Source organism: Phasianus colchicus, chromosome 3 (genome assembly GCF_987193195.1).
Source record: "Phasianus colchicus chromosome 3, bPhaCol1.hap1.1, whole genome shotgun sequence".
In the NCBI taxonomy this organism is placed as follows: Eukaryota; Metazoa; Chordata; class Aves; order Galliformes; family Phasianidae; genus Phasianus; species Phasianus colchicus.
Window position 1 is genome coordinate 52,356,508 of NC_143438.1, and position 14,184 is coordinate 52,370,691.

Here is a 14,184-nt window from a genome sequence, read left to right on the forward strand (position 1 = left end):
CAGCAGTTGCAACAATTTTGTAGCCTGCCAAGTAAAGGTTCAAGATATCAAAAAAACCAACTCACACCAGTGCACTAAAAAGGTGGCATCCTCTTGCTGAGACTACACTTCTTTGAGAGGAAAAAGAAAGCAAGACTGCTGCCTATGAATTTGTTAGGAGAAAAATGAATTTATGTTTACCTGTAAAAATATCTAAGGATTGCTTTTTCTATCTACTCAGAAAGTAGATCAGAAATTATTTGCCTTAAGCAAATTATCAAAATGCAGCAAGTGGTTGTTTAAGAACAATCACTTTTCCCATTTTTCAGTACCAATCAGAATTATGCTAAATAATAAATAATTGAAAGATAGTTTATAATTCAGAAAACCTACTACTGCTGTGAAGCTTAAAACTACACATGGGAGGAACAGGCACCACAAGATCTATCAAGAATCAAAACCAAATATTTTATCAGTGGGATCAGCAAGTAACACATCTAGTCTTTAACAAAGATATACTATCAAAAAAACCCTAAATCTTCTATAAAGAGATCAAAATAAAACAGATCCCCTTCCTTAGGGGAGATCTGTCACAAGTTGCAATTCAGCCATGAGCCTCAAAATGAAACATTAACTGAATAAAAACACATTATAGGAGTCACACTAGTACTCCAATGGAAATGAACTTAATGCACAGATCAGATACAGCATGTTTGTTTTTTGAAATCTAAAGGGAAAAAAAAATGAACATATCAACTGGAGAAAAAACATGACCTTGGCACAAAGCAGGTATGACAGAAAATCTTTTGATAACATATTATAGAACTGCTGTAAACAGAATTGCTGACCACTCCAGGAATTGAAAAAAAAAGATATTCACCTTATAAACATAGAGATACTCTCTTAAAAAAGCTCCTTGCTGAGCTGGAGGTTGTTTACTATCATTGATCAAAATATGCCTGAAGGCAGACACGGCGTTATCAAGCTGATGAAGTGTAAATGACTGACGACCAATAGTGAAGTTAATATGATCTTCTGCAAGAGACCAGCCTTTTCCTTTGTAAACCTGCATGGCTTGGCAGTAGCAACGTAAGGCATGCTTTTTCTGCAAAAAAAAACCCAAACATTGTAATTGCAGTGTCAGGAGGACTGAACAGCAAGAGAAGTATTTACCAACCACACCATGGTAAGCATAGTGTTTGCAGAACTGTACCTCGCAGTGTCTGGTCAATGTTAACTTAAGCACAGAAGTACTGTTTGCTCCTACAGTACCGTGCCTACCTTGCACAAAGTTCATGTTTTTAAATAGTAGTAACAGGCAGTAAGTTAAAACAAATAAGAGAAGACTACATATTAAAAGCGTTCTTTGTTGTTTTAGAATAGACTGCTAGAGTTTGTAGAGCTCTATTGCCAAGCTTCAAGACCTAGCTACATTTAATACATTTCATTCACTAACTGAACTTTCATTTCCATTCAATTGCTCTTCTTCAAAAAAAAAAAAACACACAAGACAAAATCCACAGCAAGTTAAGGAACAGCCCTGCAGTACATACAAAACAAGATTACAGCTCCATAATTGAACTCTAGTAACTAACCTCAAAAGAAATCAAACAAGTTGTCTATAGAGTCCATTACATAACTGAGACAAATATAAAGCAGAAGACATATTCAAATTCAGTTTATCACAGTGCTCAAGCTGCCTACACAGTAATATTAAAGTAAAACAATTTGCATTGGTTTAATTGTTAATTGAGTCTAAGCAATCGTATCTAGATGCCAGTTTGTTATGTACAAACTATTCATACACACTGACCTCTCAGCATATAGCTAAGACAACAGGAAAACAGGCTAAATTTTGTTATTATTCTAATAGCTGTTAGCAAAACCCTAACTTCTGCAACTCAATCTTTTCGTGAGTATGCTACTTCATACAGTACGATGAGATTTTTTTTTTACTTGGGTATAAAATTGAAACCCAGAAATCAAAAACACATAAAATCACTAAATTTCAAGTCAATGATCTTCAGCATCATTTTAAATACAGATGTAAAATATTAACACAGAAATCATTTTTAGATGATTACTGAACTCAATACTTCTAACTAACAAAAACACCAGAAGCTAAGCATCTTTTCCCATAATAACACTCTATTCAGATGAAGTACAAAAAAACTGATATTTTCCATCTGGAAAGATAATACTCACCTGTCCTGCTTTACTAAACCTATGGCCAGCCAGTATCATATGAAATGCAAACTTTCTGACCATGGGACTTTTCATGTTTATAAAGCAATGTGCTGCCTGCTCTAACAGAAGCGCACTACGAAGATCTGAATCCTATTTAAAAGAGAAAAAGAGAATTAACCTCAAATATAAACTAAATTGTAAATATAAATATGTAAATATGTCTGTAGTCTTGTTCTAATGCTAACAGGAAAAAAAAAAGCTGTAACTGCTATAAAATTGAGAAGCGTTTTACATTTGAACATTGTATGTATGCATATATAAGAAACTAAGACTAGAATTATTTTTCACTTTATTACAGGTACAATCTCCCTCTACAGATACTAGAAACAAAGAGTAAGCTTTAAAAGGATTAAGGAAACAAAAATCTAAGTGTAACTTAGTGAATTTAGATTACAACAACAAGAATTCCTTCTTATAGGGAAACACACTTCTTACCATTACTACCTTCTCTCATGTCAAGACAAAGTTTATTACACTAACCAATCCAAACAGGATCTACTTGTCACTACTGAACTCTACTACTATTAACAACATCCAAGTACATGTCTGGACTACAAACACACTTAGAGACAGCTTTACAGTATCCTATAAGTATTTCCCTTGCTTCTGCCAAACAGCAATGCAAACATACCACATAAAATTTCAAGTAGTAAAATGGCTGCATACAACTTGCAGTATTTAAATTCCTTACTTAAATAACATATACGCTCACATAGAATTTTTGGTACCAAGTTTAAAGTTGAAAGGGCCAAAATACAGCTACAAATACACTTGAGAGAATAACTTACAGAACTACAAGCTTAATAAATTCCAGGGAAAGTCTCAGAAGTACCACACTTGGTGCAGCTGGCTACAAAGCCAGAATTAACTGCCAGTTAAGACTTTCCTGCAAGCTACACAGAAGGTGTTTGAAAAAAAACACAAACGTAATACCAGTAGTAACATAACAAGTCCCTTTGTGGACAATTCAGAGCTATTTCCATACTTACTTTAAACCAATCAATACTACAGAAGTATTGAGGCTAACTTTCATCTACACAGTAAAATTTCTAAAGATTCATAGTAATTAAGCTGTAGTTTTAGCTTTGTTACTTAAACAATTGAGAACGTGATTACACATGGGACAGTATTCATTAGAGGTCTAGTAAGCCACACTAATATTTTTAACAAATGAGTTCTTAAACTGAACTTAATGCATACAAAACATAAGCAGATGTCAAAAGCACATTCAGCAGGTGTTTTAAGAGTTCAAGTATATCACAGTGTGAGAGAAAAAAAATAAAAGTATTAGTTCCTTCACCAGGAAGGTGAATAAATAATTTTCTTCACTTCAAACTTTATACCTGGTCATTTGCTATCTTGGATAGCAAATATCCTAGAACAAGAATTAAAATGTCACCAAGAAGCACTTGGGTAGAAGGAGGACAAGAGTGGGGAAAAAAAAGTGGAAAAAGCTACTGTTTTACCTCACTGGTTAAACGAATCAGAAGAGCAGCTGCTTCTGAATACTTGCTCTGACTTTTTAAAATTTCAGCACTAAGTAGTACACAGCGTTCAGCCAGAACCATGTTCCTGAAGCAGAAAACAAAACGTTAATAAATACTTCTCAAAAAGAAACTATGAAAAACTTTGCCCCTGCAAAACACATATTGACACTTGTACCATTAAGTTCGTCATCCTACTATAAGAAGGGCATTTATTTCTTCTTACAATGCAAAGCCAAGAAGTGTTTCTGGATGTCTTATGTTTACAGAACACCAAGTAAAATAACCCAGCCAACTAAATGATCTGACAAACAAGAAATCAGACCATGAGAAACAAATTTAATAAGTACTCTATTAAGAACATCACACATCTCCTTCCTAGGTAAGCTAATATACCTTACTCTAAGAGGTTACTGACCTCTGATTTATTTATTTTAAGGGCTGGAGCACCTCCTCTATAAAGACAGGCTGAGGGAGCTGGGCTTGTTCAGCCTGGAGAAGGCTGTGGAATAACCTCATTGCAGCTTTTCAGTACCTAAAGGGAGTCTATGAACAGGATGTGAGTCAACTCACTTCTACCCTTCAAGGGTAGATAATAGGAGAAAATGGTTTTAAGGGGTAGGGGAAATGATTTTAAGTTGAGAGAGAGATTTACATAGGATATCAGGGGGAAGTTCTTTACCAAGAAAGTGGTGAGGTGCTGAAACAGGCTGCCCAGAGAGGCTGTGCATGCCCCATCCCTGGAGGTGTTTAAAGCCAGGCTGGATGGGGCCCTGAGCAGCCTGATCTAGTATTAGAATATGGAGGTTGGCAGCCCTGCTTGATGACCCTCGAGTACCCTTCCAACCCAAGCCATTCTATGATTTTATGATATGATTTATTTGGCACTACCAGTGCGTAAGAAAAGAAAGCTAAACCACCAGTAATTTAATCTTTTGTTAGGTTGGTATAAAAGTAAACAACATACTTGCAGATATCTCTGTAAGTCTGAATTGCTGTTTCCATATAATGAGCAGGATAAGGCCTAGGAGCTCCTGGCTGAAGAAACGCTGATACTGCTGCCATTTCCTACAAAGACAAGTCAGCAGTCACCACAGTTGTTTTCAACAAATTGTAAATATTAAAATACTGAGAAACACATTTCAACAGCTACTAGCTCAATATCTAATCAATTGCTGACATACACTGTGTAGAGCGCACTTTTATAGCTGATGTAAGGTTTAATGCAATAGTCTATTTATGACTCAGCTTGGAATTAATCAGACAGCAGCATAAGTTATGCACTTACAGAAGATTTTCAGTCAACAGCATACAACAGTATGAAGAAACAATGATTAAGCACTACTTTGTAAGTCCAAGGGTCAATTTTCTATTGCAGGAATTATTTTTCTGGTAACACTGCATCTCTTTGAAAATGAGAATCATCTAAGTTTCCTTAAAAGACATTACATTCTTCTGCTTCCAATGAAATTTAAGTTTTATTCTACTCTAACAGCTCCTTTATTATGGGGACATAATAGCAAAGTTCTTCTACAGCAGCTAAAGATTTTAAGTTTCAAGATCTAATTATCAAGAGCTCTATCAGCCATTAAGAAATCAAGATAACTTCTGAGATTAGCCAAATGCAGTGCAACCCTCTGTACTGCAAAGAATATACTCTATGTAACTGTTTTAAATTAAAAATAAAACTGTGGAAAGAATGCTTTCATAGATCTACAAAGTAAAATTTTAAATCTGAGTTAACCAGACTGAAGTTCCAGAAAACAGCTTCTCAGAATTGCTAAAAAAAAGTTTCTTGCTTTCTCTAGTATTCCAACTTTTCTTACTGAAATTATTCTAGTCTCATACCTCCATCCACAAGGAGAATTAATGAATGAGAATGTTACTGCTGATAAACTGCACTGTAATGATGCACTCAAAGTACATCCCACAAAATTCAGTATTAAAAAAAAAAAATGGTACAGCACCATAGTTAGACAGAAGACAAGTTTAAGTGGGAAATAATTTTATAGCGCTACTTTTTAGCAAAACATCGACTTCTTGACAAATACATCTCTCTAATAACTCAAGAATAAGATTTATTTTTTCTGGAGGCTGCATTACAGATATTCTCTTTTCCGTATTTCACATTTTAAGAATTAAATCTCCAATTTTTCCCATCATAAAATAGCAACTATCAGTTTTGCGAGCACCTTCAGACTTGCTGAAGATATAGCAAGTTCAGCAAAACCTTTATAGATGGTGGACAGAAGGGATTGCACTTTGTTACTTTCAGACAAATAATAGAGATTACTATGAAAATACATTTAGGTTTTATGAAGTACCAACCAGTGCTCCAGCTGCATAAAGCATTGCCTGATCATTTAAGAAGTCCTTCTTTGCTGTATGGTAACAGCTATACGCAAGTTCATAGTGCTGCACCAAAAAGCATAAGTCTGCCATTTTTCGGATTTGAAGCTCTGGTGCTTCTGGGGGATACCTATGAATACAAATATTAAATTTAAAGTCATAACTGCAATAAATAAAGCAAGATATACTCTATCTCATCTTAATTTCTATTGAAAGACAAGGAATAAGATCAGCTTTGCTTTAATGTTACCCAAAAGTAACTTACTAAGAAAAGTAAAGCTACTTCCTTTCTGCCATGTTAACTGGTTACTTGGTTAATCAGCAAGAAAGCAGTGAAACAAGATTTGCTATCCCACTAACTTTTAAAGGAATCATTCTTCTGAATGGAACAAGTATGCAGTTATCACTGAAAATGCTCAGTATTAACTGCCAGAGCTAAAGAAATCTGTAAAAGGAAGAAAGAATAAAACTTTACAGTCTTTGAAATTGACAATAGTTTGCTCATGAGCTTAAGACAAAGCACATAAAGTTGTATGCAGGTTTCGGGAACCTTGAGTTTGGCTCAAGAAATACTCTAGTAAAATTTAAGACATGTATTTAGTGTAAAACCAGCTGTATGAAGTGTGATATGCCCCTTAATTTACTTCTAAAATGCACCTGCAGAAGTAACTCCACTGGGTTAAGTTACATAACCACATGAACAAGCCTAAGAACACCTATTATATGGTGTTTGGCTTAAACAACAGAAAAATATGGATTTTTAAATGTCTTACAGGAGGCCATATTCTTCCATTTATTAGCATTACTCTGAAAAATATGTACCTTAGAAAGGTTCATTGTAAATTTAGAAGATGGCTCAGTAAACATTTTCTCTTATCCCTCTTAAGTTCTTGCTACACCTTTATCATTCGAAGGTATGCGTCACACTTTTATGACCTCTCCACTATTCCAAGCTTTTTACAGTATTGCTGCCTCAGTTTGCTTTTCAGAATACTATTAATACAGGCTTTCCCTCATAAGAAAGAGTGGTATTCCCATTTTTAGATTTAAAGGTAATGACTGAAACAACTTACAGCAAACCAGAAGTATTCTTCAGTTCATTTATGCTTTTCTCTGGAACCTTACTTCCACTAAACCATTTTTTAGTTGCAGAAAACAATGATCGGCTCAAGCCTTTCCTGGATATTAACTGCAAAGAGACAATGAGTTAGGAGTACTATACTGCAAAAGTAGTATTAACATAAGTTAAGCCCAACTACAAACCCAAGCCTTATTAAGACCTCCCAAATTGTGTTTTTTTTTTCCCCCCACAGAAAGCAGAAAAAAATAAAAATCAATAAAACAACACACTACATTGAGTGAATGAATCAGACACAGATTGAAGCTGCAATTCACATACACAATGAACCTCAGTGTCTGAAACTGACTATTGTTGCTGTAAACCTCAGACATGAAGATCTCAAATCTAGATGATCTTAAAGGTTCTTTCCAACCCAAACCATTCTTTGATTCTACAACATTTCAATCAAGAAAAAAAACCCAAAACTTTGATGTATTCGCTAGAATCTAACGGTATCCATTTTTGGTATTGGTTTAATTTGAAATCTACACTAAATAATATCTATCAAGAGAGAACATTATTCCCATCATGTGAAGTAGCTACCACCACACTATAAACAGGGAATTACCGCTCCCCTTGTCTAATAAAGCTACATCTCTTTTAAAAAGTAATCTTTTAAAAAATGAAACATTAACATCATGTTTTTCCTACAGTTATTAGGAATATATTACTACATTCCTACCCATAAGGCTGTTTTATGCTATGTTTTATGCTATGTTTTATTTCATCCTAAAACTTCCACAGTGTAAGACACCAGCCAGCATAAACAAAATCCCAGAATTCAAATCAGTACAGCTGTGTACTATCAACAAGCTTCACAGTGTAAGCTATAGGAGAACCAAACAATTCATTTAAAACTGAGATTTCAGTTAACAGGCTGATATTTTGGTACAAGTCAACTCTAAATCCAGTAATTTGACAGTACTAATTTAAGTCAATCAATTGGTCCAGCCCTTTAAGACCAAATAGAAGTGAAATGCCTCAAAAGAAAGGATCTTACTGTGATGAGAACAATTTTAAAGCATGCCCTTGCCTTAACAAAGGCATGGCATTAGGTAAGATAACACAATTCCAAAGAAAGACTCCTAGGTACCACAGTTCTGAAAAACATAGTTTGAGAGATTAATTCTCAGCTAGTGATACCTGAATAGAATTGCATAATTTAGGATGTCCACGCATTTCTCTTGGAAGTTAAAGCATGCAGCTTTTCTAGAGACAATTATTGATGAAGAAACATGTCCCTGCTTTGTTGGTGTATTCAAATGTTAAAATGAAAAGTACATTTTGGTGCTCACACTAGAGTAGTTCAGTAGAAACAAAGATTTTAAAAGCAAAGAAATAACCCTGTAACAGCTCAGGCACGCTTTCACAATGAGCCACCTTGCAATGAAGTTCTGTTTTCAGCAGTGTATTGTTTGTTTTTAAAGTAAACCAACCGAACAAAAACTTTAATCCATTTCTCTTCAATTTTTTTACAGCTTTCACCAAGATAATTGAATCATTAGGTGCACAAGGAAGTAATAATTTCAAGAGGCTGTTGGGAAGCTGGGGTTATACCACTGTTGTTTTTGATTACAAGACTAAATGCTGACCTGATCATTAAGTTGCCGAATTGTCTTCTCTATATGTGGCAAAAGTCCCCTAAATGTGAATTCCTGTATGAACTGTCTGATTCGATCATGATCCGTGAGTGTTAAACAAGCACCATGAGGAGTTCCAGAGTTTGATTTCTTTGATTCCTGCAACGACGTCGTAGCCTTCACATAATCAGTGCTATCCAAACTGCTGCTGGGATGATCCAGTTGAAGGGGATGAGTCTTGAAGTTGTTTGACAGGCCATCTATGAAGAGATTGAAACATCAAAACCTTCATAAATGTGAAGTTACTTACACATTCACAGTTTTAAACATCATTTTTATTACATTCACTTCATTTAATGCTTTGACTATTCAAAATTCTGCAAAGAAAACAATGAAAGCATTAAATTTAAAGTCAAGCATTCATGCAAAGATGGAAATGCAGCAATTGCTGCAGTGGACACACTAGAACCAATCACTTCTGTATTCCTATTAAAAACTTCAGTTTTCCATGCCTTTCTTTTCCTTTAAAAAGAAAAAAATTCAACTTACATCACAGTATACAAGTCTAGACAAGCCTAACTATTCATCTCATTTTAATGAAATATCTCATTGATGTTAATTTGGAGATGGACCTCATCTAGTCGATGAATTAGTTTCGCTTTGTGGACAGGAGATTACATACCTTTGTACATTTAGAAAATTACTATTTGTTATTACTTAAGAGAAAATAAGCAATGTTTGTAGTTACTATTTTTTTTTTTTCAATTTCAGTTTATAGACTACCTTACATTTATTCTATACCTTCATTAAGCTTCTAGACTTGAAACACTTATCTTAATGTATTAAATTACTTTCAAAAAGTTATTCATGAAGTTCCAAACAGTTTAACACTTGTAATGTAGCACTACATTTAAATGCACATTCAAACTTGACCACCACCCAGAAGTGATTGTTACTGCATGCAAGGTGACTCTATAAAAGCTATCACATTAAAGTTCTGAAGGAAGTTATAAAAATATACCTTTAATTTCATTATCTAAGCCATCTGATATTAAGTGATCAGTATTCTTGTTTGAAATGACAGTATAAGGACAGTCTTCGTAGCAATCCTACCAGAAGGGAAAAAGAAGTTAGGACTAAGAATATGAGAACATCCTTTAAAAAAAAAAAAAATAATCAGTAAGCAGCAGCTGTTATAAGTTCACTAGATAAGAAAGCACACTCAGCTGGATGTTCATATATATTCACTGAAGCAGTTTGTTGAGTCCTGTTGTAAGGTCCCGTTCTATTGTACAGATATAAGTTATAATCAACAGAAAGCAAGTATCTTCTGGTTTGCTCAAAATAGCAACACTGTCAGCTAAAGCAAGCAGCTTCAGTAACTAACTGGAGCCCTTACATAGTAATGCCTACAACAGTAAATGTATGCTCCTTAAAAGCAACTCCTGAACAAGCTCAAAAAAAAAAGCAACACAATGCGGTACAGTTGACATGGAAAAAAAAAGAACAAAACTAATTCACAGTGGAAATTGCTTACTGGCCCTCTTAATATCTTACAGAATGCAAAAGGCTTTCACAGTGCCAACTAGATTTGGTAAGGAACTATGATTCACACATTTTTTAGTTGTGTACAGTTAGAAAGGCAAGACAGTAAAAGCAAAATTTAGAAAGATTATTTTTGGTCTTGAAGTCAAAAATATAGACTTTTATGGCAAACAGAAACAAGTACTCTGAACTAGCATACACTATCATTTGCCACTTTTGCAAATGACAGACTAGATTTGATTCCGAGAAATTACCATAAAAGGAACCACATAGCAAACTACAGGACAGCAGGAAAAACAAGAAGAAATTAATCAAAATGAAGGTATGAATGGACACTTCTGCTATCCATTGCAGGCAACCTCAGGAATTTATTATTTCAGTTTTCCTTTCATTCTGTTATTTCAGGTAGTCTCTCCTTGAAGCAGGTAGTGACTTTAAAGTGCACTGAGGACAGCTCTTTAGAAGAGGACTTGCCTTACATCCTCACACCAAGGTCAAGTTAAAAAAAAAAATCTGAATTTTACATAGCTTGACAACCTATTAGCCTATTCTGTAGAAACACATACGTAAAACTAAAGAAAAATTTAACTCAACTAAAAATCATAAAATCACCAAGGTTGGAAAAGACCTCTGAGATCATCCAGTCCAACCATCCACCTCCACCAATATTTCCGCATTATACCATGTCTCTCAGTGTAACACCTAAATGTTTCTTGAACACCTCCAGGGGAGGTGACTCAACTACCTCCTTAGGCATCCTGTTCCAGCACCTGACTGCTTTCAGAGAAGAGATTTTTCCTAACATTCAACCTGAATCTCCCTGACACAACTTGAGGTCACTCCCTCTCATCCTGTTACTAGTTATGGGGAAAAGAGGTTGACTTCCACCTCACAACCTCCTTTCAGATCACTGCAGAGAGCAATAAGGTTTCCCGTGACACTCCTCCTCTCCAGAAGAAACAATCCCATGGGCATTTGTATGCACCTTATAAGTTGTTTTTGAAACACTGAAGTACCTGGTTCTGAATGGAGTTTTTCTGAAGGTACTGGCTCCAAGGGTCTGGTATCTGTTCATCTGTTCCTCTGTTAGATACTCGAGAATTTATTTTCAGCAAATAGCAACCCTGAGTTCCATACCTCTGCTTCATCTCTTCATAAATGGAGTCAGCTCTGAAAAAAGAAAGAGTAACACTTAGCCTGTCTTGATATTCAACCAATTCCATTTGAAGTGTTTACCACAAGCTACCCTAGACTATTTATCCACAGGATTTAGAATAAAAATTAATGTATTTAAACTGGTTCCTCACACAAGAATAAACCAACAATCTCTGAGAACTAATTCAATGAGCCAGCAAAGAAAGCTTCTACTTCAAGAAGCCAAGACTAGTTACTTTTATCTTACATAACACAAAAATTAGATTAAAAAAATACTACTTAAAGGCTGCCTTGATAACTGCACACAGGTTAACAGATAATGTTGCGTGTCTAATCCTAGCAGCAATTTATAAACATAAGCATTTTAGTCCAATACTTAATCTGAATGCAGACCACCTACCTTTGCTCTTCACCTGAGCTTACATCATGCAATAACACATAGTACTTGAGTGTGTTTGGTATAAACCATTTGGGATAAGAGTATTCACTACTATGTTGAATTCGATGTTGTTCTTGCGACAGCTTCAGAAATTGCTCCACAGGCTCTGGTTCACTTGAAGAAACTACAAGCATACCTAAACTCATGTTAAGGACATTAACCAAAAGAACTCAAGAACAGCCAATGACAATAAAATAGGTAGTGTATAAAATAAACATTGCATGTATCCTGTTTATCTTATGCCAGTAAAACATACTACCATAAAAGCACGTTTAACTTGAATTCATTCCAAATTTCAATAGAAACAGTACTTAGACGGTTGTTTAGCTTACATTTGTAACTGAAACAAGAACTTTGCTCCAGTTCTGAAACTGAACCTGCATTTAAGCTGATACACCACAGCTAATACTTTATTTAATATTTCAGATCAAACATGAAACCTGTTTTTTGTACAAATACAACAGATGTTCACTTTCAGAGCACTTCATTTTCAAATACTCAAAGAAAATGTACCTTAAGGTATCACATGAGCAATAACAACAGCCAGCATTCATAAAGATAGCAACACCTGCTGTATAAAAAGCAGATGCATTCCAATTTTTACCTTAATGCAACTCCATTATCACTAATAAGGAACAACCTGCTCTGCAACATCTGTTCACCAAACTAAAGACATTAAATCAAACACGACAGAAAGCAAGTTGTAGTTTAATCATTACTGCAATGTAGTAGTCAAGGGTTAGAATCATTTTTTTGCCAGATTAATTCTCTATAAGAATTAATTCTTCTCTCAAATGGCAACCAACATACCTATTTCACCACGGTGGAACAGTCTAATAGATTCAAAGTAATGAATTACTTATTAATTAGAAACAGAGTGTTATGAAAACCACAGCATTATCCTTAAAGTGAAGCTTAACGGCAGCTACAACATAAAAGTGTATTTTCATTTTCCCTGCAGACATGCAAGTCAGGGTTAAGTTATTGTAACAAAAATGCTGTGAACACATTTAGGCATCTTTCCAGACTTCTTTTTGCCCAAACAGCTGGAAGTTCCTTTTTTTTTTTGGCACACCCTTTCCAATCTCCCTCCCTCCATCTGCTAGCAATGCTATGAAAGGCCACAGGTACATCCCAAGCACACAGATCTTTGCTGTGCCTGAGGTACAGCAAGGAGATACCTAAATAGCTATAGCAGAAAATATTTTAGTATGAGTAAGCTTAAGTTACACACATAAGCTTAGAGTTCAGTTTCACACATAAAGAAGTGTGGGTTTTATTACAAAGAAAACCCCAAACTCTTTATAAAATTACCCTCTATGCTCAGATATATCAGAAAGGGTATATTTCAAAAGCACTGTGGCAAAAAAGCAATTCTAAAATTTCAAAGTCTCCTGCATTACTGCAGCCAGATCTGTGTCACTCAAAGGATACATGCAACATAGTGGTTTAGGAACTCATGATCTGATGCAGGCATGGATTGAAGAAAGCACTCTCTGTAAGATTCAAACCAAGGAGTAGTAGCTGAAATACAGAATGAAGTAATACCAAATGTAATTATTTAGCCAAACTTCAGTTTAGTCCTTTATAAAAAAAAAAGAAACATGAAATACTACACCTGAAAGTAAAACTTGTAAACTCTGACAGTCAGAGTTTGCATGGTAAATAAAGGAAGAGAACAATCTAAAAAAGAAATTTTAAAATATACACAAGGAGGAAAAATTAACTCTTTGAATCAAATCCTGTGAAACTGAACAGCATCTTAAGTACCAACTTCTTCAGTATTTAGGCTCACCTATTCAATTCTTGTAAGAACTTCTTACCACCCTCTAAAAACAGAGACTTGGGAAAGTAAAAAAAAAAAAAAAAAAAAGTTCTTCTATCATTCTATCATTGTATTTGCCTACTGTAGGAATGTTAACAACTGAGAAGCAAAGTTAAAAATTAACTGTGTAAAGGAACCAAGAATTACCAAAGCCCTATCCCGACAATTTTTCTGAAGCTTTTTCAAAGCATTGTCACTTGGCTTCCCTTCTCCTGGCTAAAATAAACAGCAACAGTTTAGTTATCAGCTGACCAAGCAGAGATCCAAAAATCTAAAAGTTCAGGTCTACATTGTGCCATTAGTACCTTATTATATTAATCTATCACGTATAAACACCCTTTTACAATAAAAACTTAAACATTTAAGAATGCTTGAGGGAAGCGAAGTATGTCTGGGATATTCAAAGAACATAAACTTAGGAATCTTGTCTGATTCTTCCTACAACAACACAGCCATGAAAT

General features: G+C 34.9%; 1 protein-coding gene across 4 annotated transcripts in view; it reads right to left on the reverse strand.

The window, feature by feature from the left end:
• Window positions 1-14,184, reverse strand: part of TRAPPC8 (trafficking protein particle complex subunit 8) — a 54,379-nt gene that overhangs the window by 28,213 nt on the left and 11,982 nt on the right. For all 4 annotated transcript variants that reach the window (XM_031612877.2, XM_031612878.2, XM_031612880.2 and 1 more), the window contains 11 exons: window positions 13,333-13,422; window positions 11,860-12,034; window positions 11,321-11,474; window positions 9,781-9,868; window positions 8,772-9,019; window positions 7,133-7,248; window positions 6,039-6,189; window positions 4,678-4,778; window positions 3,693-3,798; window positions 2,185-2,316; window positions 860-1,084 (listed from right to left, as the gene is read on the reverse strand). In XM_031612877.2, coding sequence (XP_031468737.2) covers window positions 860-1,084; window positions 2,185-2,316; window positions 3,693-3,798; window positions 4,678-4,778; window positions 6,039-6,189; window positions 7,133-7,248; window positions 8,772-9,019; window positions 9,781-9,868; window positions 11,321-11,474; window positions 11,860-12,034; window positions 13,333-13,422 — 1,586 coding nt within the window. The remainder of the gene's footprint in view (window positions 1-859; window positions 1,085-2,184; window positions 2,317-3,692; window positions 3,799-4,677; window positions 4,779-6,038; window positions 6,190-7,132; window positions 7,249-8,771; window positions 9,020-9,780; window positions 9,869-11,320; window positions 11,475-11,859; window positions 12,035-13,332; window positions 13,423-14,184) is intronic.